Source organism: Strix uralensis, chromosome 4 (assembly GCF_047716275.1).
Source record: "Strix uralensis isolate ZFMK-TIS-50842 chromosome 4, bStrUra1, whole genome shotgun sequence".
In the NCBI taxonomy this organism is placed as follows: Eukaryota; Metazoa; Chordata; class Aves; order Strigiformes; family Strigidae; genus Strix; species Strix uralensis.
The window spans coordinates 40,492,614-40,516,866 of NC_133975.1; the positions used below are offsets into that span (position 1 = coordinate 40,492,614).

At 38.7% G+C, this 24,253-nt stretch overlaps 1 protein-coding gene across 5 annotated transcripts in view; it reads right to left on the bottom strand.

The window, feature by feature from the left end:
- The window catches only part of WDR17 (WD repeat domain 17), a 72,158-nt gene that overhangs the window by 40,369 nt on the left and 7,536 nt on the right, over positions 1–24,253 (bottom strand). For 2 of the 5 annotated variants that reach the window (XM_074866437.1, XM_074866434.1), the window contains exons 1-4: positions 14,313–14,378; positions 5,182–5,310; positions 3,918–4,101; positions 2,641–2,871 (exon numbers count right to left, since the gene is read on the bottom strand). In XM_074866437.1, the coding sequence (XP_074722538.1) occupies positions 2,641–2,871; positions 3,918–4,101; positions 5,182–5,310; positions 14,313–14,378 (610 nt within the window). Of the gene's footprint in view, positions 1–2,640; positions 2,872–3,917; positions 4,102–5,181; positions 5,311–14,312; positions 14,418–24,253 lie in introns of those variants that run through there. The other 3 variants (XM_074866436.1, XM_074866435.1, XM_074866438.1) reach the window with 2 other exon arrangements.

The following is a 24,253-nucleotide window of genomic DNA, read 5'->3' on the forward strand; positions in this document are numbered from 1 at the left end:
AAAGACTAGAGCTTTCAGTGAGTCTACACTGAACTTTCAGGCAATTAACAGGAACTTGTGGATGTTCGGGTTCTCTCAAGTTAGTGTTTTGTAGGATATCCTACAAAAGCACTGAAACCTTTAAAAGTAAGGAATAGGATTTTTTTTTTTTTTTTAATTTATTTCATTTGGTGACAAACTAAGTTCTGGTCCAATAAGAAGTCATTTTACACATTGTGACATGAGGTAGATGAGGGCTGAACTTTGATCTCAAAGCAGAAAATTAGCTTTCTAATTCTTATTGAAAAGTACCAATTCTTTATGTGTGTGTCCCCTTCTTTTTTAAATAGTGGGCCTATAATCATCCTATTCATACCACTTTCTTCTTCTATGTATTGTTATTTTTTAAAAGCTACCAATTACAAAAGTCAGATGAATTTTTACTATAAATTCCAATCTAGAAACCCACAGGTTGATAAAATAGGTAATTTGGATAAGCCTACATTTGCAGTTATATCTGACTGTTAAGACACATATTAAAGTCATTTATGAAAGTGTAACCACGGTAATGATACTTATATTTTATTACAGTAATACAACCTATTTTTCAATATTACCTAATTTTGAGACATATTTTAATGAATTTATCTGTTCACCAAAATTTTTGTGATCTATTCTTAAACACATCTATGTTTTTATCTAAAATTCTTTGTCTTTTTCTACTAGTGTAAAGAGAGCAAGTTAAAAGAAAACTAACACTTGTCTGTGTTCTTTCAAATTCATTATGATTGCTTCAATGTCATTGTCTCAATTACAAGAATATAATCCTTTGAACTGAAATATTCAAATTTCTTATTGTATGCAAGTCTGGGCTTTGAATGGCAGATCTATGGTATTTCAACTAGTAGTTGTTCTTCAATGCATTTGAATTTGTTGTACTGATTTATACCACAGAGCAAAATTTGCCACTCAGTTCTGACAATTAATTTGTAAGTAGACCTCTGCAGATCAGTGATTTTTTGTTACGTAAAATCAAATAGAAAACCTATTTGACTAAAAAGTTTTTTACATCCATTTCATTGAAAGAAGTGTGTTGAGGTTTAAAAAGCACTTAATATGATCCAACAGAAAGTGTACTACATTTCTTGAGTAATTTTGAGAAAGTGAAATTCTAAACAGTTTAAAACCAAACACCTGAAAAGTTCACTCTTTAAAAGCTAAAATGCAACATTTTCTTTTTAAGTCTAAAAAATTTATTAGATAAACTGCACTACTGAAATCCAGGATTTTCAGTGAAAAAGTTCTGACAATTTTCACCCAACTGTGTATAAACTTTCAACTTATTTCTCTGTTGGAAACCAAGAATCTTATATAAGTCAAGAACAGGAAACAAATTTTATGGTTATTTTTATTTTAAAATTATCTTAATGAATATGTATAATATTACAATAATAATGGAAAACTATCCTACCTAGAGAGACAGGCAAAATTTCTGTGATAATCTAAATTCAATTTCAAACTGATGCAAGTAGGTTTTTTCCTCAGCAGTAATGGATAACTTGCAATAAACAAATTTTTATAGTAACTTCAATTGTGATACATACAAAACTGCTACTGCTGCTAGCTTTTTTGGCCAATATTATATTTGCATTTGCAGAACATTATTTTTGACATTTTAAATTATTTTCCTACTATTGCTATTTTCATTTTCAAATCATTCTAGACAAACTTCATGAAAAGCCTCAGTTTGATACATATTTAGAGATTATTATACTAAAATAGATTTTCTTTTCCCAATGCCAATACTAGTACAGTCAGCACTACAGAAGGAAGGGAATCTATTCTCTGTGACATCCTGAGTGATAACTTAGTAGAGTGAACTGAAGGAGAATAAATTTTGCATGTCTGTTAGAGCATAATACTATGTAAAATGAACACATGATTTAAAAAACAATTTTTCCCCACAAAGTTGAAAATCAGTTTTTACCAGAGGAAGAAAAAGTAGCCAGAAAAAAAGATTTGAAATAGTCCACCTAATACAGATATCTGTCTTTGTAGAAAGCTATTTATGAAAGAGTGCTAAATTTTAGCTTTAAATGAGCTTATCAACCAGACACCTTCACAAGCAGAGTACTGAACTGTTTATAAAGTATGCACAAATGTGCTCAGTGGATTTCAGACAAAGAGATAAATATTTCCCATTTAATCTTTGACAAAACAGAATCATGAAGGTAATATGAAGCATGACATGAGATTCTAGCTACAAAAGTACAGAGGACTCTAGAACAAATGCAAGCAAAGTAATTGACTAAGCAAAAGATTCAAGTCAATTCAGAAGAACAAACTTGCTGGAAAACATAGTTCAGTAGAATATCATGGCTGTTGTCATTCCTTAAAAAAACAGTTTACTGTAGTTGTGGAAAATTGCAATGTTATCTTGGTCACAAAAGGGAGAAGATACAAAGAAAATGCTCTGCACTCTTTATCTAAGAAAACATTTTTTTGCGATATTGAAGGAGTAGGAATACTATGAACTAAGAACAAGTCTTATATATGTACATACATTATAAAACCTAAATTTAAAAAGCACAGAATTACACACATATACAGAGACAAGAAATACATATATAAAAATAAATATTTTACCATATCAGTTTTTACCTGGCTGAAAAATAGATAGGCTTCCATCAGTATGTCCAAATACTACTTTTCCTTTTTTCTTTGGATGCCATCTAAACAGACTGATATCTGACAAGAAACTATGTGCTTCTCTATGTACAGTTACCCCGCTGTCAGGTCCTGAGATAGTCCAAATGTACAACGGACCTCTGTGGGATACAAATGCAACGGCATCACCTGCATTCCAGCACCAGCTAAGTGACGCAGGAATTCCTGAAAGATACAGGTAAACCTTATAAGAACAAGGATATGAAGTTCAGTGTATTACTGCTTGACCCAGTATTAAAAATTTTCTTGAAAAGCTGTAGAAATAATTATTCTACATAAAAATGATCAGACTGAAATTTAGACAACTGCGTGAACATCTTACAGTGTAAAAGTATATGTATTGAAAAATAAGTATCAGGCTTTACATTAATGCATAAACTGATACAATATTCCTTTTAGAATAGATCAAATCAGTGTGGTTTTTTTCCTACTTATTCCTTTTGCAGGATATACAAGATGTACAAGATTTTCAGAGGTATCCTATGTGTTCTGGAAAGAACGGAGTAGGGGGTCCCAAAATGTCTTAGAACCACTTGAGATACTGTTTCTGGATTGCACCTATTTTCCAAGAATGCAAATGTAGGAGTCAAGGACACATGATAGAGACTGACAACAGAAACACAGTTACTGGTGTTGACTGAAGGGTATGAATCAGAACTGGGCAGGGAAATGTGCCAGTCACAGACAGACATTTAACCCCCTACACTTCTATTACAATCTCCAAATCATCACTTTCAAGTCCTCAGAGAAGATGCAGGTAGACAAGCATTAGGCTATTTAAACAAAAACTGGTTTTCAAATTCACTGATAATTTATACTTGAATCTGTTGAAGGCTACACTTTATTTGCTTTCATTTCCATAAAGTTGTCATGAAAACACATAAGGTGTAAAACTTAATTATTTATCCTTTTACGCAGTGATGGAAAATATTTTTTTTCCCGCTAAACAAGAAATCAATGGCAAAGTAAATTCCTGAATTGGTCATGTACTTTAAAAAAATTAACCTTTCTTTACCAATTACCAGATGGTTGAGAGCAATTTACTCAAATACATTATCATTATTTTCTAAAAATATGCAACAAATTTGACAGGAATATTGTGCTAAACTTCTGGCCTATCAACTGCTTAAAGTTTACTCTATTTCAAGTATTTCTGATACCTGTGGATGAAAAAGCTGTACGGATCAAATAGATCTCCATGTCTGAAATACCTTTTGTATTGTCCAGCTTGGCCACAACTTTCTGTTCAGTCACATTCCAAACAACCACTAAACTATCTGCACTGGCACTTGCAAACACGTCAGGATTGTGGGGACACCAAGATATGGCTGTGATTGTCTTTTTATGCTCAGACATAATTGCTTGTAGCTTGAATTCATTGTATCGGTGATCCAGCTAAACAAAAAGTAAAATTCATTTCAGAAACACGTATTTTGTAAACTCACTTTAAGTACCGTTGGGTTGGAGAGTAGTTTATATAACAGTATTAGACTTACAGATGAATTTATAGTGGATTTAACAAACGTCAGTACCTGACATCTCAATAAATTAAATTCTCATACATTTGACTTGGACAGAAAAGTTGTCAAATATTCAATTAGTCCAACCAGTATTAACATAGTCTGTCCTCTTGTCACTTATAAACTATCATATTCTATTAATAACTGCACTCGAACACAATCCTAAAATGCTTTATTTATAGGCATGGTAACAATCATTTAGTAATCTGCAAGGTGTTAAACAGGATAGAATATGAAAATGAGTTTGAAATCCTTCTAATTTCTTAAATCACTTAGTACAATTAAAAACAATAAATTAAATGCCCAAACCTGACACAGTAAATTTTGTTTATTTTAATCCTACCAGCAGTATAACTCATGAAGTTAAAATAAGTGCATCCTTTATTTCCTGACATGTTTCTCAGCCTGAAAATTCCACATCAGAGCATTTCTATTTTTTTGTTAGGTGTTGATGTATAGTAACTGCGAAGTTCAGAAGACCATGGTGCTGAGCAGTTCAGAAACGAAAAAAAGTAGGAACTTCTTCCAAATCAAAGAAAGATAGGCCACTGAATCCACAACTTTGCACAGTGGATTAAACTACTTCAAAAGACTACTTTCACACTACAGCTTCAAATGAAACCATGGAATTGATTTCTCTCAGAATCTGCTCTTTATCACTGCACTTCATTCATCTCAAGTGTTTGCTGGATGGACAGTCTGTCTTTTAAGAATAATTCTTGACATATACAACTTCGAATATAAAGTTTATATCAGTCTTTTGCACTAGCTATAACAAGCAGAAAAAAGAATTTGGAAGGGATATCTTGAATGGAAGACTGAGCTTTATATAGACATCTTCTCAGCAGCAATCATACTTCCAAAAGCATTGTAGAAACATTTACTGAAAGGGTTCAAAGTGAGATAGGCAACAGTGTAAAAATATAACTAGTCTGTTCAATAAAAATAATCTTACCTGATAAATATAAATAGCAAGGGTAGCACAGTAGGCAAATCTGTCCCCACTAGCAGCACATACATCCTTGTTCCATGGCTGACATCCAGCAGCTAAAAGTCCCACTTGTTTAACCTGTGACATTTTTGCCTTTAAAAGAGAAATTCATTAGACTACAATAAGATTACAGAATGTTAAAGAACAGAATAAGACATTTTTGTTCCCATAAATAACATATACATATGTACCTTAAAAATATAGCTAGCCTTTATGTTTTAACAGTATCATCTTGTGTTTATGAGGTACAAATGAATGTATCTGAAACAAAGCCAAGCAGATGTTCAGACGCTTCAGTGCTACACAAGACTGTTCACAGGAATTAATTTGGGAGAAAAAAAAGGAGGGGGACAGCACGTGAAAACTTAAATTGTTCTTGATCAGCTGAAGCTGTTCTTCATCACTTTCAATTTCTTCTGCAGTCTGGTTCAACACTTTCTACGTTACAATGCAATGCTTTCTCTGCTCTGTTCTTCCCTTCCTTCCCCACAAAGACAGCTGGACAAAATAAACCATATGCTAATACTTTTGTTTTAATTACGTTAAGCAACATGTCTAAAAAGGTCTTCACACCACTTGCATAGAACAACTACGTATTACTTATTATCATTATCCTTTTTGGAGAAGCTTTCTAAGTTTTCTTAACAATTACTGTTTAACAAAAAAGTTGAAGTAAAGTATGCCTTCACTGTCCAAAACAAGTCTCAAACTACCAGCTCTGCTCAGAATGAGGCAACAACTGACTTTAATGTAAAAACACAGGAAATGTTTTGCCAGGCCAGACCAATTATCCACCTAGCCCACGTTTCATTCATGATAATATCAAAATGTTACTTAGAGCACATGAGCCTGGCCATTTTTCTATGACCCATTTACATACTCTACTATGACCAAGAACGCACACATTTGTAAAGGTATTATTAAAACTAAAATCCTGTCTGGGTTGTACAAGATGACCTCCAGAGGTTCCTTTCAACCTCAACCATCCTGTGGTTTAAGAAAACATTCAAAATAAGCCTTGTTGCGTTTATTTACAGCAGACAAGTAAGGAAGGCCATCCGTTTTCACAGAATCTCTGAATTCACTTAGAAACCAGTCTTCATGTGATACAAATGTTCCAGGTTCAAGCCAACTATCAACTGATGCAATGCCTGCTCCATCAACCTGCAGAAATAATTGTGGCTTTACCACCACTATAGAAGGCTCCAGTGGCCAAACAACTACAACCGAGGTTGACAAGGATGACTAAGTAGATCACAGTCTGCACCAGTGTGGTGATCTAAATGGCAGAACAAGGTCCAAATACCTGCAAAAAGGCTTCAACACTTCTGCATAGAAGTTAAATCAATCCAAACAAGGCTCTGTGAGCATGACTGAAAGTACTACCCATACACAGGATATTTAGATAACCCATAGTTGAAAGCTCATCTTACATCTGACTTCAGCTGGGCTAGCAGCAGAATCCTAATACCAGAAAACAATTGTACTTGTGTCAGTGAGAGCTCCTGCAGACAAGAATCTTCTTGTGCAGACTGGTGAAGGACAGTTCTGCTGAGTTTCACCATAACACTAAGTGCTTCAGCATGGGATAAGGTAAGGTCCAGACATAAAAATTTACTTCTCCAACTATGTTACAGAATGTCTCATTTAAGGACATGTTTATACTGTGGATAAATTAATGGACTAAGGGAGATTATATGGAAAAACATTACATGGAGTATGTAGGATAGGATCTTTAGGTCAGAGAGCTGAGACTATAACCTTCAAAAACAAGGAGAGTTACGTTCAGTTCACCAAGTGTTACGTATGTTTTCAAGCCCCAAAAAAGGAAAGGGAAATAAAAAGAAAAAATGAGACTTCACACACAATCAAGCATTTTGAGGGAGCAACTGCTGATTAAGTGCAAGGGTTCGTTATGCAACGCTTGGCTGTGTAACAGCTTTAGGAGAGATATGTTGTCTGCAGATCACTCTTCACCTACTTGATAACAACTGTATGGAGGGGGAAATATTTTTCTGAATGACATTAGTATTAAGGCACATATAGAAAAAAACTTTATACAGGTATGGTGATAGTGACCTATAGTACCCAAGGGAACCTACCAGTCAGTGTTGACAAAAAGCTTATTATATAAATGGTAACAAAGTTTCATTTTAATGCATATATACAAGGGATGAAAATGAAGTTGAATGATCAATTTTATCTTCCATTTTTCTTGTCTGCCTGAGGTATCTACTTGGCAGATAAATAGTAATGAATAAATATAAGAAGCAACCTCCATGAAATTGTAAGTCTTTCACTTTGGAAAGTGTGAAAGAAAAAAATAAATTGAAAGAGACTTATTTTGAGTGCTTCTTTAGTAGAAGATCAGGATCAGATCAAACGTTTGGGACTGATCATCTCAAAAATATCACTGACTGTAGTTAGAGTGCTTAAAGGTTCTGACAGTTCTAAATGCCTAAAGAAAATGAAACACCCATGTTTAACCTCTGAAAATTTTGGTAAAGGAAAGTGTACAACAACAGAACGGATATATGCAGAAAAACAAGTTATAAGATACAGCTCTGCTGCAGACCAGCGCTTTGGCTGTTAGCCTTCCTTTCTGTCTCTGACAACAACATTAATCTTCTGACTTCTGCAGCAAATAAGTTAGAGATTCTAGAGAGAACAGTTCTATAAATTGTATCCCTTTGAGGTTCAGTTGCAATCCATATTATGTCATAAGTTAAATTTATTTCTGTGGGACTCATGTATCTTGTTATTTAAAGAATCATCATCATCACAAAGTCACAAGAAATAGATTGCAGATTTCTGATTTTGCCATTTAGTGTTCTTTTTAGTAAAATTAAAATTCCAGAGGTCCCTTCTGTGCAATTAAAGTATCAATCACACCTATTCAGAAATATTTGGATTTGGGGCACTCAGAACTGCAACACAGACTTTTTCCAGTTACAATGAAAAAATAACTGGCACCATTAACAAACACTTTCTCTAAAATTTAAGTCACCCAGGTGATTACATAACAATTTACTAAAACACAGAGTAATACCTAGAACCAGAACTCTTGGTTTCCACTCTTGATTCCAGAGAAAATGATGGCTAAAACACTAGATGTGTCAGCAAACAGGTAAGGAACATTTAAAAAGTCATGGTGAAGTAGAAGAGAATTAGATGTACAATACTGGGTTATCATAGGTTTAGTTTCTAGGTCTACCACATGTAAGACCGATTAAAAGTTAACATCTCTTGAGACACTAAGAGTGCATAAATATTTATTTAATCGTAAAAACAGACTTGTCTTATTTTGTACAGATCCTCTTTTTTACCTTCTCATATGGGAGCTAAGAGGTTCCTGAGTTGATGAAGTTTAATCTGTAAGAAAATATTATCTTAAATCTTGTTTAATTTGCAGTTTGATTACAAGTAAAATTCATTGTAAAGTTAAGATCTATTACAGATGCTAAAACAGAATTCCACAAATGTTTCTTTCAGAGTAACAACAGATTTGTCTTGTAGGATTCTGCAGTAATCTGTATTAAAAAAAAAATCCTCTTAATATATTCAATAGACCTTCATTTTTAGCCTGATATGAGAGAAGGTTTTCATGACTATATGAACTCTAGTCTATAGGAAAATACTATTCTAAGTGGCTGAAAGTAAGGAGGATTCTAAACCTAAGTGCTGAAATCTAGAACAAAAAGGTGCTCTACACTGGTTTTACAACTACCATGATCGCACAAAACAGACTAGCATTTTGGGTTTGGAGATTGTTCCACTGCTAGTGCTACTACTTCCATGTTTTCTATGCAGCTGATATACATAAAAGCCTCTTCATTGTTATTTTTTCATGTCATCAGGACACCTGCATAGCTTACGGTATTTCAATGGTTTTCAAATGCATATGTCACTGATCAGAATTCAGGCTACGTTAATCATGACCAGAAATCATTTCATCAAATGGCTATAAAATTATTTCAGCCTAGTTCTGAATGTATGTCTATAAGCATTACTGGGTATGTCATATGAAGTACTGTATTTGAAATAGAACACATTTGTCTTCTTTGTTCTACATTTACATTAATGACAAAAGGTCGTACATTTTTTTGAAGAAATTCATCAATAGAAGCCTCATTCACAAGTGTAATTTCAAACAATCATTCTTTTGATAATGTACTATTTTTCTTAGTCTGACATCCAAATCAAAATGTCTCCTAAATAAGATCAACATTTAGATTTAAAAAATGCTGCCTTGTGATATATTGTTATTTCACTAAGTTAGTAGTTCATGCTTAAGAAGCATTATTAAACTTTGATTCTTCGTATGGATTTTTCCTATTCAAGTATATGTTAAAAATTACATAGGTAAAATATTCTGAGCTGTATTATAGAAAGGAATTTGCACTTTATTTATTTAATAATATTTGCATTTTTAAACTTGTTAATGTTTCCTGTTCCTTGTAATGAGTTATATACTGTTTTACAAAAAATACTGTAATTAAGAAGCATTTGCTTTGAAATTCAGTACAAGAGCATCTAGAAGAAATTACAATTCTGTGTCTTACTGACTGTTATTCTCTTGTAAGTACCATGCATTAAAGCAGTTTCCTGCAGATCTTTTCAGACATTATAGATTTCTGTTGAATATACTTATAGTACAAGGGAGAAAGCAGCATTCATCAGAACAGCCTGAGTAAAATGGCAGAAAACAAGAAATGCAGTATAACTGAATAAATATATATGTATGATTTCACACAGGTTGCTTTTTTATACAATGGAGATTTTTCAAAATAAGGGATGTACAAGTAATTATATCGGACTCTTAAGAATAGATGGAAAAAACTGTGCATGTAAAAAAACGTACATCACACTGGGAAAGCTATCAAAGGATGCCCACAGTTTCCAAGGAGATGAAGGGAAGAGGGAGGACAACAAAAACCTTTCTTTTCAATTGGCATGAGCAGCAACATTCTAAGTCCTTCCTTGTTGCTAAATATAGAAAAAAAATTAAACTGAAATTTTGTATACCATAGAATATTATTTAAAAATAATAACTGAATGGACTAGATACATAGACATGGCTATATATCAATAACTTAAAGATAAATGCCTAATAATCCCTACCTTAGCATAAGTATCATTTTTTGTAAAACACTTAAGAATTTCCACGTTCATTCCGATACCTTGCTGCTCCCAAAAATGCAAAATCTTGCTCTGGTTGTAGAAGGAAATCACTTTACTTGACAGATGAAGGAACTAAACCTTGATGTTCACAGAATAATGCAGTTACTAAAGGATGCAGGAGAAAAGACTGAGCATTGTGTCGCACCACACACACAAAACGGCAGTGTCAGTAGCCTGGCAACTGCAGCTCTTTAACAGGCACCATTTTAATTTTAACCTAACTCTGTTTTCTCTGCTTCAGCTACTTAGTGTATTTCATTGCTGGTTGTATTTCCTGAGTATACTACAATGATATTTACAGAATAATAATAGCTCTTTTAATCCATCACTTAGCACCCTTTAATTATCAGAGGTGTGCTTGCATGTTATAAGTTTTCATAAATTTATAACCATCAAACACAACCAAGAACACATGCTTATACTGTTAGCGATCGTGGTTCACATGGCGTATGACCTGTCCAAATGAGAACATATGCGATAGGGCATGCACACTAAAGTGAATATACTGTAGCCTTATGCTAATCAATATGCTTCTGTGTACACAAACCCCCAGTTTCTGAACAGCTATACGTAGTAAAGTATTAGTGTTCTCTGCTTCTGTTCATTCTATTGTCACTATCTTCAAATTAAGTTCATGTATTTTCTTATGTGGAAAGCTTACTGTCACTCCTGTATGTCTGACACATAAACCTGTTATATCTCATGCAGACTACTGTCCCCAGGTACCGTTTTTTTTGTCAATATGCCAATGATAATGTAATAATTAAACATCCTCTTTACTGATATAAAAGTGATGTCTCCTTAAAGACACTGGGTATATTTACCCACCTTTGTGGGAAAATCCATTGGAGATGAAAATGTGACCTGTGAACCATAGAGTTTCAAACTCACCACTCTATCCAATGGGACCAGTTTGAAGCACCAGATGAAACAATGAATTTATCTTGTTAAAAACATGAAGGTCTTCCAACCTACCAAGAAGTCTCTGCTATCCTGCAAGGCACAGTGGAAACCAACTTCTTCCTAATTGCGCCTGCCTCAGTAACATCAAGTCTCATGTAAGAACATAAGCATAATTAGTACTAGCCTTCTTCCAATGGGGTTGGAAAACACCAAGCACATTATAGCCACATTGAGAAATTAAATTCTGATTATTATGTCCAGACCTATTAAATAAAGGATAATTGAAAATATTCTGGTACATACGCATCTTAAAAGCCAATAGACAAATTAAATTTACTAAGACTAAACAGAGCAATGACATTTCCAAAAACTTCAATGTTTCTGGAAGGACCATTTAAGAAGTTAGTACATTTTCTAAATTGTATTCTATGCTATCTATGCATTACATTTAAATGTATTTATATCCATTACTTTATGAATCTGGGAATCTCAAAAGTAAAAGTAAGCACCATCAGAAGATAAGCAATCTTACACTATGAAAACTTTGACAATATGTATATTGTCAAAGATCAGCTGTCATGGATTTTAACAGATCCATAGGAAAAAAAGGTTAGAAACAAAGAAATAGATGGCAGTGTCATATTTCAGATATAATTTCTTAAGAACCAGATAGCTCAGTAACAGTTGAGCTACTCCCTTTAAACAAAAATTGTTCCTACTTTGCGCGGAGTACCACAAAATGGTAAAGAATTTTCAGTTCTTGATGTGAACAATCAAAGTGCAGTTACTAACGTAAGTCTCAAATAATCTTACTGACACCGTACACACACTTCTGCTAGCAACTGCTTCTGCGCAAAAGATGAGCAAAAATTAACTATATTAATCATGACAGTCACAATGTAGAATAATGTAGAATAATTACGTAGGTTTATGCATGTACTGCTCTCACAAAAGTTAAGCCCTTCATGCTTCCCAACAGAATTTAAGGTAGCCTACTGCTTAAGAGTGTCAGGTTGGTTGCTAGTTTACTACTGACCACTATGGACAAAGAGTTTGTATGCTTCTCTGTGAAAATTAGAAAAGGTTTTTCTACATTTGTATACAGTTCATGACACACAGACTGACTGTGGCTCTGGAAGAATCAGAAGATTGACCAGAGGAACGAAGAGAATGCCTTGGACAAGGCTTTGAATTTCAGCAAGACTCTTTAGAAACACCAGAAGCCTTGGCTAGACTGTTGCAACCAGCATTTGCAGATGGCATTTCATAACTTATGATAACCTGTTCAAAATAAGTACATTCAGTTATCCAGATGCTGACTAGGAAAAGAACACTGCTATTAAAAAGATCATTTTTAATGAACAGTGTTCTACTAGTGTTCACAGCCATTTTAAACCTTCACAATAAACTCAGAGCCAAATTACTACTAGAACTGATTTAACCACAGTATCTTTGGTTTCACAAGGGAAGAAGGTGGAGACCTCTCACTGAAGTCTGGATAAAGTCTGGATTTGAAATCATAGTATGAGACTGTATTTTTACAGAAATAAACACTTATTTGAAACCAAATATATTAACTCAAGATAGATATCCTGCTTAGAAAACCTAAGGCCAACCTTAAAAGATCATAACTTGAGGTAAGTCTTACAAAGGAGTGTTTTTGACTGTCTTGACTACAGTACTTGTACAGTTTAACTAGAATATCCTTTACTGTGAAGCTTTAACAAGATAATCTAAAAAGCAACAATAGGGTTTGAAACAGAACATGGAGAAGTGCTGGTACTTCTAATAAGGCATCACCAGCAATGTTGAACTACACACCTAATCAACCTGAGACATCGTATCTAGCAGTGGTAACAAAAGTCATACGGTACCAGAAATCTAGTTTTTAGATACTGTATGATATACAAAGAAATACATACAACCATGTTTGATCTCAGTATAAAGCATCTAAAAGTCTCCATAAGAATTTTGTTCTCATCTTCCAACCCAGAGCTACCACAGTCACCAGAAGATTGCTTTTCTACTGGCAAATTGCCAAGACACTTTTGATTTCAGATAGTTACCTCTTGATGCATCTCACACGTGAATCCCTGACATGAAGCTATTAAAAGATAACTCCAGATCTGAAACATTCGTATCATCAGTGACATGTAAAATGAGAACAGTGTAAAAGTATTAAAATCTCCTAGTTTTTAATACTTATGAGCATGTAACTGGCACTACCGAGTAATACACAATAATACAATCAAAGCAGCTGCTAGCTCTTATGTTTCAGTAGCATCTCCTGCATTTTGATTAATTAGCTAAGAATATACTATCAAAACAAGAAATAGAAATTACAGAAATATATGGTTACATAAAGGAGCTTGATACAATGAAAGAAATGTGACTTATATTCACCTCCCACCATAAATCTATGAAAGCAGCAGTAAATCAAGCTTGCCCGAGGTATACAGTTAATAAAATGTTAAAAAAAATCCAAGATATCCTGCAAATGTTGCTATAGTAACAACTCCTCCTCCCTGGAAAAATGTTGATGAAAACATACAGATATCCAAGGTACAACTTGGAAGTAACCCTAGGTGAATTTAGTATCTCCCAAATATTTTTGGTTTTCTCAATTACTGCTTATAATTATTTTAGTTTACTTCATGCACAGTATATCAATTCCTCCTAACCCAATAAAATTAAATGTTTGATTTCTATCTCATTACTTGTTAAAGAATTACTACTCATTAAATTATGCAACCTAAAAAATGCAAGTAGGTGGCCACCAAACTTCCAATATCTTTTATCCAGCTATCAATATTAATTTTCAAAAAGCTCATTTTAGATGTGCTTAGATGAGATTATCTCTGATTCAAGACCTCCTTAAAGCTACTAAAAAATCCTTCTTAGCACCACTATGGGAATATTACTTTTGGTACTAGTAATATAATAAACAGCAGCTTAAAGAAGAAAAATATAAAGGAAGTAAAAGAGAAAATATTAATTTAAACAATTCTTACTCGTTGTTGTCCTTCATACCAATCATCTTCATCAAACCAGTGGGAAATATAAGTCATCCAAGCCATGACAGAAGGCACAGTTGAAATAAAAAATACAGGACCTGAACACAGGTAAGTACAATGAGTCCTGTGCTAAAATTTACTCAACACTACAACAAGCTACTCAAAAGATGAGAGCTGAACTCTGTGATATGATTCTACATTAATAAGCTTTACATTAATAAATATATAATCTGAAATATTTTTAGCAGCAATTTAAATGCTGTATGTATTGGATTCTGAACTGGAAAAGAGAAATCACACTAAAACACTAATTATATATTCCAGTATTCTAAATTAAAGCAGGTCAGTGCTTCAAGCTCGGTTTTACAGTGCTTCTGTGCTCTGAAAATGAGGTGCTGTTTGAGCCATTCTTATTTGTCTCCTAAAAAATTATTTTCCTTTTTTTCAAATGTACTGTCTGTAAGAAATGTGGTTCAGTGCACAAAAGCTTGTATTGAAATGTAAAACACCTTCAGAATCATGGGAAATGATGTGTTTTGGTTATGTAGGGAGTGGTTTCAACTGGCACAGTAGGAGGGGCCATGATTATTGCAAGTGTCAAATATGTTATGTTTAACGTTTTTTTAAAAAGGGAAAAAGGAAAGAAAAAAAGATCTGCATCTCTGTTGTCTGCAGCCAGCAGAGCCTGAAGGGCTCAGATACAGCCACCAGCACTGGCTGGGAAATTTATAAACCCTGATTTTCACTAATTCATCAGAATGCATCTGCTTCTTTTCTCTCCCTCGGGCGCGTTTCACATATCTGACTATTTATTCCTTCTGCAACTAGTTATCCTTTTCTGGTATGCTCACAAGTTTCACAGCAGATTTCACAGTGCATTATACCAACGAAAACAAGAGGTAAAGCGAGGAATAAAAGCTGTATTGCTCAAACCACAATTCAGTACTGCAGCAGCACACTTCATGAGCTGTGCTGTTTAGGAGACATTATCATATATATCTTCCTGACTGCATGGTTGCAGCAACTATCAAAACCTCAACAGAGATTACAGACACCTAAAAAAACCCCAGTTTCTTAAGAAATCTAGAACCCAGACAACCTCTGCCTTTCTGTACTGGATTAACAAGCTGTTTCCCAAAATTCATAAGATAATAAATGTGAAAGCTAGACTGTGAAGTCAAATGTTCAACCAAGAGATAAACAAAGCAAAGTAGAAAAAGAACAGCTGGAAGTACCAGATATTAACCTGGAGTTAGCAGGCAACGCTACTTAAGAGCAACTCAGTGTCATTGCCAGGCCTACTCTAGCACACATCGTTTCCATTAAGGCTTTCATATGCGCAAGCTACATTCTCAGATACACAGCAGGGAAATAAAGAAAAGCAGCAATACTTTTGCTTTCCAACCTCTTAGTCAGAAATTATGACACCAATGGGGAAAAACAAAACCCAAACCACACACACAAAATAATAAAAATTTAAATCAAGACACCCACTATATTTAAGTGAAGTAGCATTCCCGGATTAGCAGACTTTTTTTTTTTGTGGTTATACAGTCCTCCAGATAAATGGATACATACACAGGAACATAGAGAGGAACTTGCCACCATACTGCTGAAAAACTTAACTCCTAGAGGGAGTTAACTCCTAGGGGGAATGATTCTGGTAAAGTAACTACATTTTAGAAACTAAAGTTGTATGCATATGTAATAACTAGTATGTAAATATATGATACCACAGAAATTATATTATCAATGTATGTTACAAGTCAAAAAGGTCTGTTACTATTTACCACTCACAAACATTAACTTCTCATCATTTGAAGTGGAAATTGCAATAGTGTTGGAAGTGTGGGAAAAGCAAAACAGCGAAAAATCTGCAAAACACACATTTCCTTAACACATGGTGCCCAGAACAAACACAGGGCAGGATGGAGATCCAGTGATTTGTGTTGCCATGGTACCAAGAAGCGAGGTGGAGGCCACATGGTCCTGTTCTTCCACTTTTCTCAAGGAACATATGACATGACTATGCAGATTTATCTCCTGCTTTTCCTTCCCCGTCTCTCAAGGACTGTTTTGCAGTACTCTGCAGACCTTATCTCTCATGCTTCCTCTTCTCCCACAAAAACAGCACACACCTTGCACCAAGGAACGTGCTGTGTCATTACTCAAGAAACAATGGATTGACCAGAGTCCCACCCACTCATACATACATACTTAGAGAAATACTACCGCAAGTTTGTATCTCATTCGGAGGGACAGATCGACGGGTTTGTGCTCCTCTCCACCAACCCCCCAGCTCCCGCGAGAAGGGACACCTTTTGGCAAGATTTGGGCCCTTGGCTACGTTGAGTGATTACCCAGCAATTAAGTGTGTGTGATTGCAATCATTCTTTTTGTGTGTAGTGCTATATAGCCAACCTGCAGTTTGTGCATTTATCGTAGGCAATCTCAAAGAATCTGTAGATGTTGCATAAGAATAAACCGTACTATTCGTGAACCTGACTGCTTCTCTTGAATGCAACCAGACCTACAGCATACGGGCTGTTCGTGCATCTGGTGTCAGGCCTATAGCTACGGCCATAACTGGCATACCCATTAAGAGATAAGTCCAGCCGCCCCTAGCCCCTCTAATCTCTGAAGACTAGCTAGAACACAAGGGGATTCATCTCTTACCAAATTAATTCATTATCTTAAATGCAACAAATAGCTATCAATGCTGTAATATATGTATAATTATAAAAACATGCTTTAGAGAAATGAAAGATATCTTTCTGGGCTCAACACTTCAGCTGTTTTATATTACCATGTACTTTTTAAAAAGCAAGTGAGATACAAAAAATAAGCCAACTAAAAGCATACAAAACTAGCATTCTAAATTTAATGCTGTTCCGAGTCATTTCACAATGCTCCTCCTGCATCCACAGTCATATTAGCACATATTCAAGTGCATTATCCACACTGCCCACAGCCATCACCAAGTCTCACTGAGATTGTCAGAGGGCTATGAATGAGTCAGCATGCGCTGGAGAAGGCCAACATCTACAACTCCATAAAGACAGCTGGACAATACAGGACTGTAGACTCTCAGGGAGACTTCCCATTAGGAGTAGGGCTCTTAATTGCCTGTGGTAAGACCAACAGGGAACAGCATGAGTAGGCTACTTTGCCAAGTATGGAAGTCAGAAGCCAAAGGTGACTGCAAAGCAGGCAGAGGTGGGGGGATGTGGAGGGGGTGGCCTCACTGAAGAGGAGCACAGTACTCAAGAGCAGCAGAACAGGTCCACTGACAGTAACCAGGTTCAGGTGACAGTCCAGTGATCACCAGTCAAGTTCACAGCGCCAAAACAAATCCAGGATCAAGACAGGAATTCAGCAAGGCAAGGTGAGGAGCAGCAAGGTGTTAAGGGCAGGCACATTGTGGCTATGGTATAGTTCAGGCAAAGACCAAGGCAACAGCCTCGGCTCCAATGCACTCTAGAGCCAAGGGGTGGAAAGTGCATGGATGGAGACCCCAGACAAGGTTTCTCATAGTTCTTTCTCCCAACTTCACTATTTTCATGCAGTGACCCAAGTTACACAGCTGCACCATAGCAGAGCTTGCCTTGAACACAGAGAATTAAACTGCTGGCATGAGGAGGAAAGAGAATAAAGGTGGAGACTCCAGAGCAAGAGTTATCGGCTGGTCAGGTCAATTAGAGCCAGTACATTGGCAGAATGGAAGATGCAGAGGAGCAGCCATACCATCGTTACATCAGAGTCTTGATGCTGTATCTTCATCAGGTCAGAGTCTTGTAAGCTCAGAAGAAGTCACTACACTAGCACTCTGATGTAGAAGGAGTCTCAGTTTGAATGCCTATGGTCAATTTTATTTTCTCACAGTATAACACTTAGTAGTGGGAAGCAGCTGACACTGGCAGTATTACGCTGAATAATCTAACAGCATTCAACTATCCTGAGTTCTGAAAAGTTCCTCTGCTCACTAAGTCTCCTGTGTCCTTCATCCCAAGAGTGTAATGAAACCCTGTATCTTGTTACCACAACAGGAGAAGGCTTTTCCTGTATTGCTGCTTGATAAACTTCAAAACCCCAACTGAGTTGGAATGGGGATGGCAGACAGAAATGGAACAAAAGATGTTTATTAAGGTGAAAGATACACTGTGGAGATATGGAGTGACTGAGGAGCTTGAGACTATACCAACAGCTGCCTGGATGCTCAATGAGCCAAGCCTGACAGCAGATAACTGTATAAATGGCAGAGAGACCAGATATCACAACTGTAACCTATGAAACCACGAGTTACAGGGATTCAAAGAAACTTGCTGACTCAGGAGGAAGAGTACAAACTAGGCAGATGAAGGAGATGAAGATGGCATTACACAGTTTATTACCTAGATGGGTCATACAAAGGTAATGCTGTTCATATAAGGTATTTCCACTTATAGAATTATAGAATAGGTTGGGCTGGAAGGGGCCTTAAAGGCCATCTAGTTCCAACCCCCTTACCATGGGCAGGGACACCTTCCACTAGACCAGGCTGCTCAAAGCCCCATCCAACCTGGCCTTGAACACTTCCAGGGAGGGGGCAGCCACAGCTTCTCTGGGCAACCTGTTCCCGTGTCTCACCACCCTCACTGTAAAAAATTTCTTCCTTATATCCAATTTAAATTCACCCTCTTTCAGTTTAAAACCATTACCCCTTGTCCTATCCCTACACTCCCTAGTAGAGTCCCTCCCCATCTTTCCTGTAGGCCGCAATTAACTACTGGAAGGCCTCTATAAAGTCTCCCAGAAGCCTTTTCTTCTCCAGGCTGAACAACCCCAACTATCTCAGCCTGTCCTCATAGGGGAGGTGCTCCAGCCCCCAGGTCATCTCTGTGGCTCTCCTCTGGACCCACTCAAGCAGGTCCATGTCCTTCTTATGTTGGGGGCCCCAGAGCTGGACACAGTACTGCAGGTGGGGTCTCACAAGAGCACAGTAGAGGAGGAGAATCACCTCCCTCAACCTGCTGGCCACACTTCTCTTGATGCAGCCCAGGATATGGTTGGCTTTCAGCTCTGCAAGCACACATTGATGGCACATAGTCAGTTTTTCTGCTACTCCCAAGTCCTTCTCCGCAGGGCTGGTCTCAATCCACCATTGCCCAGCCTGTATTTGTGCTTGGAACTGCCCCAACCCATGTGCAGGACCTTGAACTTGGCCTTGTTGAACTTCATGAGGTTCTCACAGGGCCCACCTCTCAAGCATGCCATCCAGAGGGACCTGGATATTGCTTCCCTCCAGTGTGTTGACCGCACCACACAGCTTGGTGTCATTGGCAAACTCGCTGAGGGTGCACTCAATGCCGCTGTCCATGTCGCCAAAGATGTTAAACACCGTCAGTCCCAATACCAATCCCCGAGGAATGCCACTCGTCACTGCTCTCTACCAGGATATCGAGCCATTCACTGCAACTCCTTGAGTGTAACCATCCAGCCAATTCCTTATCCACCAAGTGGTCCATCCATCAAATACATCTCTCCAATTTACAGACAAGGATGTCATATGGGACAGCATGAAAAGCTCTGCACAAGTCAGGTGGATGGTATCAGTTGCTCTTCCCTTATCCACCAATGCTGCAAACCCGCTGTAGAAGGCCACCATGTTTGTCAGGCATGATTGCCCTTAGTGAAGCCATGTTGGCTGTCACCAATCACCTCCCTATTTTCCAACTGCCTTAGCATAGTTTCCAGGAGGATCCACTCCATGATCTTCACAGGGACAGAGGTGAGACTGACTGGCCTGTAGATCCCTGCATCTTCCATTTTTCCCCTTTTAAAAATAGGTGTTATGTTTCCCCTTTTCCAGTCAGTGGGAACTTCACCTGACTGCCACGACTTCTCAAATATGGTGGATAGTGGCTTAGACGCTTCATCTACCAGTTCGCTCAGGACCCATAGATGCATCTCACCAGGTTCCATGGATTACTGCACCTTCAGGTTCCTTTGGTCTCAAACCTGATCTTCTCACAGAATCATCAAGGTTGGAAAAGACCTTGAAGATCACCTAGTCCAACCCTTAACCTAACATTGACAGTTCTCAAATACACCCTATCACTAAGCACTATGTCAACCTGACTCTTAAACACCTCCAGGGATGGGGACTCCACCACTGCCCTGGCAGACAATTCCAACACATAACAACCCGTTCTGTAAAGAAATGCTTCTTAATATCCAGTCTAAACCTTCCCCGGTGCAACTTGAGGCCATTCCCTCTTGTCCTATCCTTTGTTACTCGGTTAAAGAGACTCATCCCCAGCTCTCTGCAACCTCCTTTCAGGTAGTTGTAGAGGGCCATGAGGTCTCCCCTCAGCCTCTTCTCCAGACTAAACAACCCCAGTTCCCTCAGCCGTGCCTTGTAAGACCTGTGATCCAGACCCTGCACCAGCTTTGTTGCCCTTCTTTGGACACACTTGAGTAATTCAATGTCCTTTTTGTAGTGAAGGGCCCAAAACTGAACACAGTAATCGAGGTGCGGCCTCACCAGTGCCGAGTACAGGGGTAAGATCACTTCCCTGTCCCTGCTGGCCATTCGGTTTCTCATACAAGCCACCATACCATTGGCCTTCTTGGCCACCTTGGGCACACTGCTGGCTCATGTTCAGCTGGCTGTCAATCAACACCCCCAGGTCCCTCTCTGACTGACAGCTCTCCAGCCACTCCTCCCCAAGCCTGTAGCGCTGCTGGGGGTTGTTGTGGCTGAAGTGCAGAACCCAGCATTTGGCCTTATTGAAACTCCTACAGTTGGCCTTAGCCCATCGCTCCAGTCGGTCCAGGTCTCTCTGCAGAGCCTCCCTACCCTCGAGGAGATCAACACTCCCACCCAACTTGGTGTCGTCTGCAAACTTACTGAGGGTGCACTCAATCCCCTCGTCTAGATCGTCAATAAGGATGTTAAACAGGAGTGGCCCCAAAACCAAGCCCTGGGGGACACCACTCATGACTGGCTGCGAACTGTATTTAACTCCATTGACCACAAATCTTTGGGCCCGGCCATCCAACCAGTTTTTTTACCCAGCTAAGCGTGTGCCCATCCAAGCCTCGAGCAGTCAGTTTTGCCAGGAGAATGCTGTGGGAAATGGTGTCAAAGGCCTTACCAAAGTCAAGGTAAACAACATCCACAGCCTTTCCCATAAGCATCCAATAAGCAGGTCACGCTGTGGTAGAAGGAGATCAGGTTTGTCAGGGAGGAGCTGCCTTTCATAAACCCATGCTGACTGGGCCTGATGATCTGGTTGTTCCACATGTGTTGTATGATGGTACTCAGGATGAGCTGCTTCATCAGCTTCCCAGGCACCGAAGTCAAGTTGATAGGCCTGTAGTTTCCTGGATCATCCTTCCAACCCTTCTTATATATGGGTGTCACGTTGGCCAATTTCCAATCTGTCGGGACCTTCCCAGTCAGCCAGGACCGCTGGTAAATGATGGAAAGCGGCTTGGAGAGCACCCCAGCCAGCTCCTTCAGCACCCTCGGGTGTATCCCGTCTGGTCCCATAGACTTGTGTGTGTCTATGTGATGCAGTAGGTCACTGACTATCTCCTCCTGGATTGCGGGAGGGTCGTTCTTCCAGTCTCTGTCTTCTGGCTGAGGAGGCTGGATTCCCTCAATACAACTAGTCTTGCTATTAAAGACTGAGGCAAAGAAGGCATTAAGCACCTCAGCCTTTTCCTCATCACTTGTTACCATGTTTCCTCCTGCATCTAGCAGGGGATGGAGACTCTCCCTGGTCTTTCTTTTGCTGTTGACATACTTAGAGAAACATTTCTTGTTATCTTTGACTGCTGAAGCCAGATTAATTTCTAGCTGGGCTTTAGACCTCCTGATTTCCCCCCTGCGTAGCCTCACAGCATCTTTGTAATCACTGTGAGTGGCTAGCCCCTTCTTCCAAAGGCCTTAAACTCTCCTTTTCTCCCTGAGTTGCAGCCAAAGCTCCCTGTTCAGTCAGGGTGGTCTTCTCTGGCACCTGCTTCTCCTACAGCACCTGGGGACTGCCTGCTCCTGTGCCATTAAGAACTCCTTCTTACAGAGTGTCCAGCCTTCCTGGACCCCTATACCCTTCAGGATCATCTCCCAAGGGATTCTGTCAAGCAGGTGCCCAAACAAGACAAAGTTAGCCCTCTGGAAGTCCAGGATGTCAGTTCTGCTGTCCCCTTTTCTGGTCTCTCTAAGAATGGAGAACTCTATTATTTCATGATCGCTGTGCCCTAGTCGGCCTCCAACCGCCACATCATCCACCAGTCCTCCTCTGTTCACAAAGAGGAGGTCCAGCAGGGCACCTTCTCTGGTTGGTTCACTCACCAGATGTGTCAGGAAGTTGTCTCCCACACATTCCAGGAATCTCCGGGACTGGTCCCGCTCTGCTGTGTTGTATTTCCAGCAGATGTCTGGGAAGTTAAAGTCTCCCACAAGAACAAGAACAAGCGCAAGCAATCGTGAGATTTCTCCTAAGTGCCTATAGAATATTTCATCCACCTCTCTATCCTGGTTGGGTGGCCTATAGTAGACCCCTACTACAACATCTGCCCTGTTGGTCTTCCTCCTGATTCTAACACACACTCCACCCTGTCTTCACTATACTTGTGCTCGAAGCAATCATAACAGTCCCTAACATACAGCGCCACCCCACCGCCTCTCCTTCCTTGTCTGTCCCTCCTAAAGAGCTTGTAGCCATCAACTGGCGCACTCCAGTCATGGGAGACATCCCACCATGTTTCTGTAATAGTGACTACATCATAGCTTTCCTGTTGCATCATGGCTTCAAGCTCCTCTTGTTTGTTACCCATGCTGTGTGCATTGGTATAGATACACTTCAGATGGGCTGATGTCTGCAGCACCTTTTCGCATTTAGAGATCCTGAGTCTGGCCTGACCTTTCACAGGTGTTACCACAGTTACTGATCCATCAATATCCCTTGCATCTCATACAGTGGGCAGTTCTTCATTCTCTCAGTCCTCTGTGTCTTGGGTGGTGTGGCTGGAGCCCTTGCTGGTGAAGACTGAGGAAAAAAAGTCATCAGAACCTCAGCCTTCTCCATGTCCTGGGTAATCAGGTCTCCCATTTCCTTCTGTGGAGAAGGCCCACATTTGCCCTAGTCTTCCTTTTATCACCACATACCTATAGAAGCTTTTCTCACTGCCCTTGACATCCCTGGCCACATTTAATTACATCAGGGCTTTGGTCTTCCTAACCTGATCCCTGGCTGCTTGGACAGTTTCTCTGTATTCCTCCGTGGCTATTTGTCCTTGCTTCTACTCTCTGTAAGCTTCATTTTTGTGTTTGAGTTTGTCCAGGAGCTCCTTCTTCATCCATGCAGGCCTCCTGGTGTTCTTACCCGACTTCCTCTTTGTCAGGATGCATCACTCCTGAGCTTGGAGGAGTTGATCCTTGAATATTATCCAGCTTTCTTGAGCCCCTCTCCCTTTCAGGGCTTTAGCCCATGCTACTCTGCCAAGCAGATCCCTGAAGAGGCCAAAGTCTGCTCTCCTGAAGTCCAGGGTAGTGAGCTCGCTGTGCACCCTCCTCGCTGTCTTAAGGATCGTGAACTCCACCATTTCATGGTCACTGCAGCCAAGGCTGCCCTTGAGGTTCACGCTCCCCACCAGCTCCCCCTTGTTGGTGAGAACACACAAGCAACTACTGTGAAGGCTGTAATGCATGTATCCAGCACAATTCTAGGATCTGCTACGACAAGCAGCTATGTGCCACTGTAGAATATAGTGGCTGCACAAATAAGTGTAGGAATCCTTCATGTAAGGTGTTGATACTGGGAAAGGTCTATGTTCTACTCTAAACATTTAAATTATTATTTTTTTTCCAGCTTTACCGGTTGGTAACATGTATAGTCTAAGAGATATTGAGATTACAAAGGAAATTTCTTCTCATGTTTATGAGCATCATC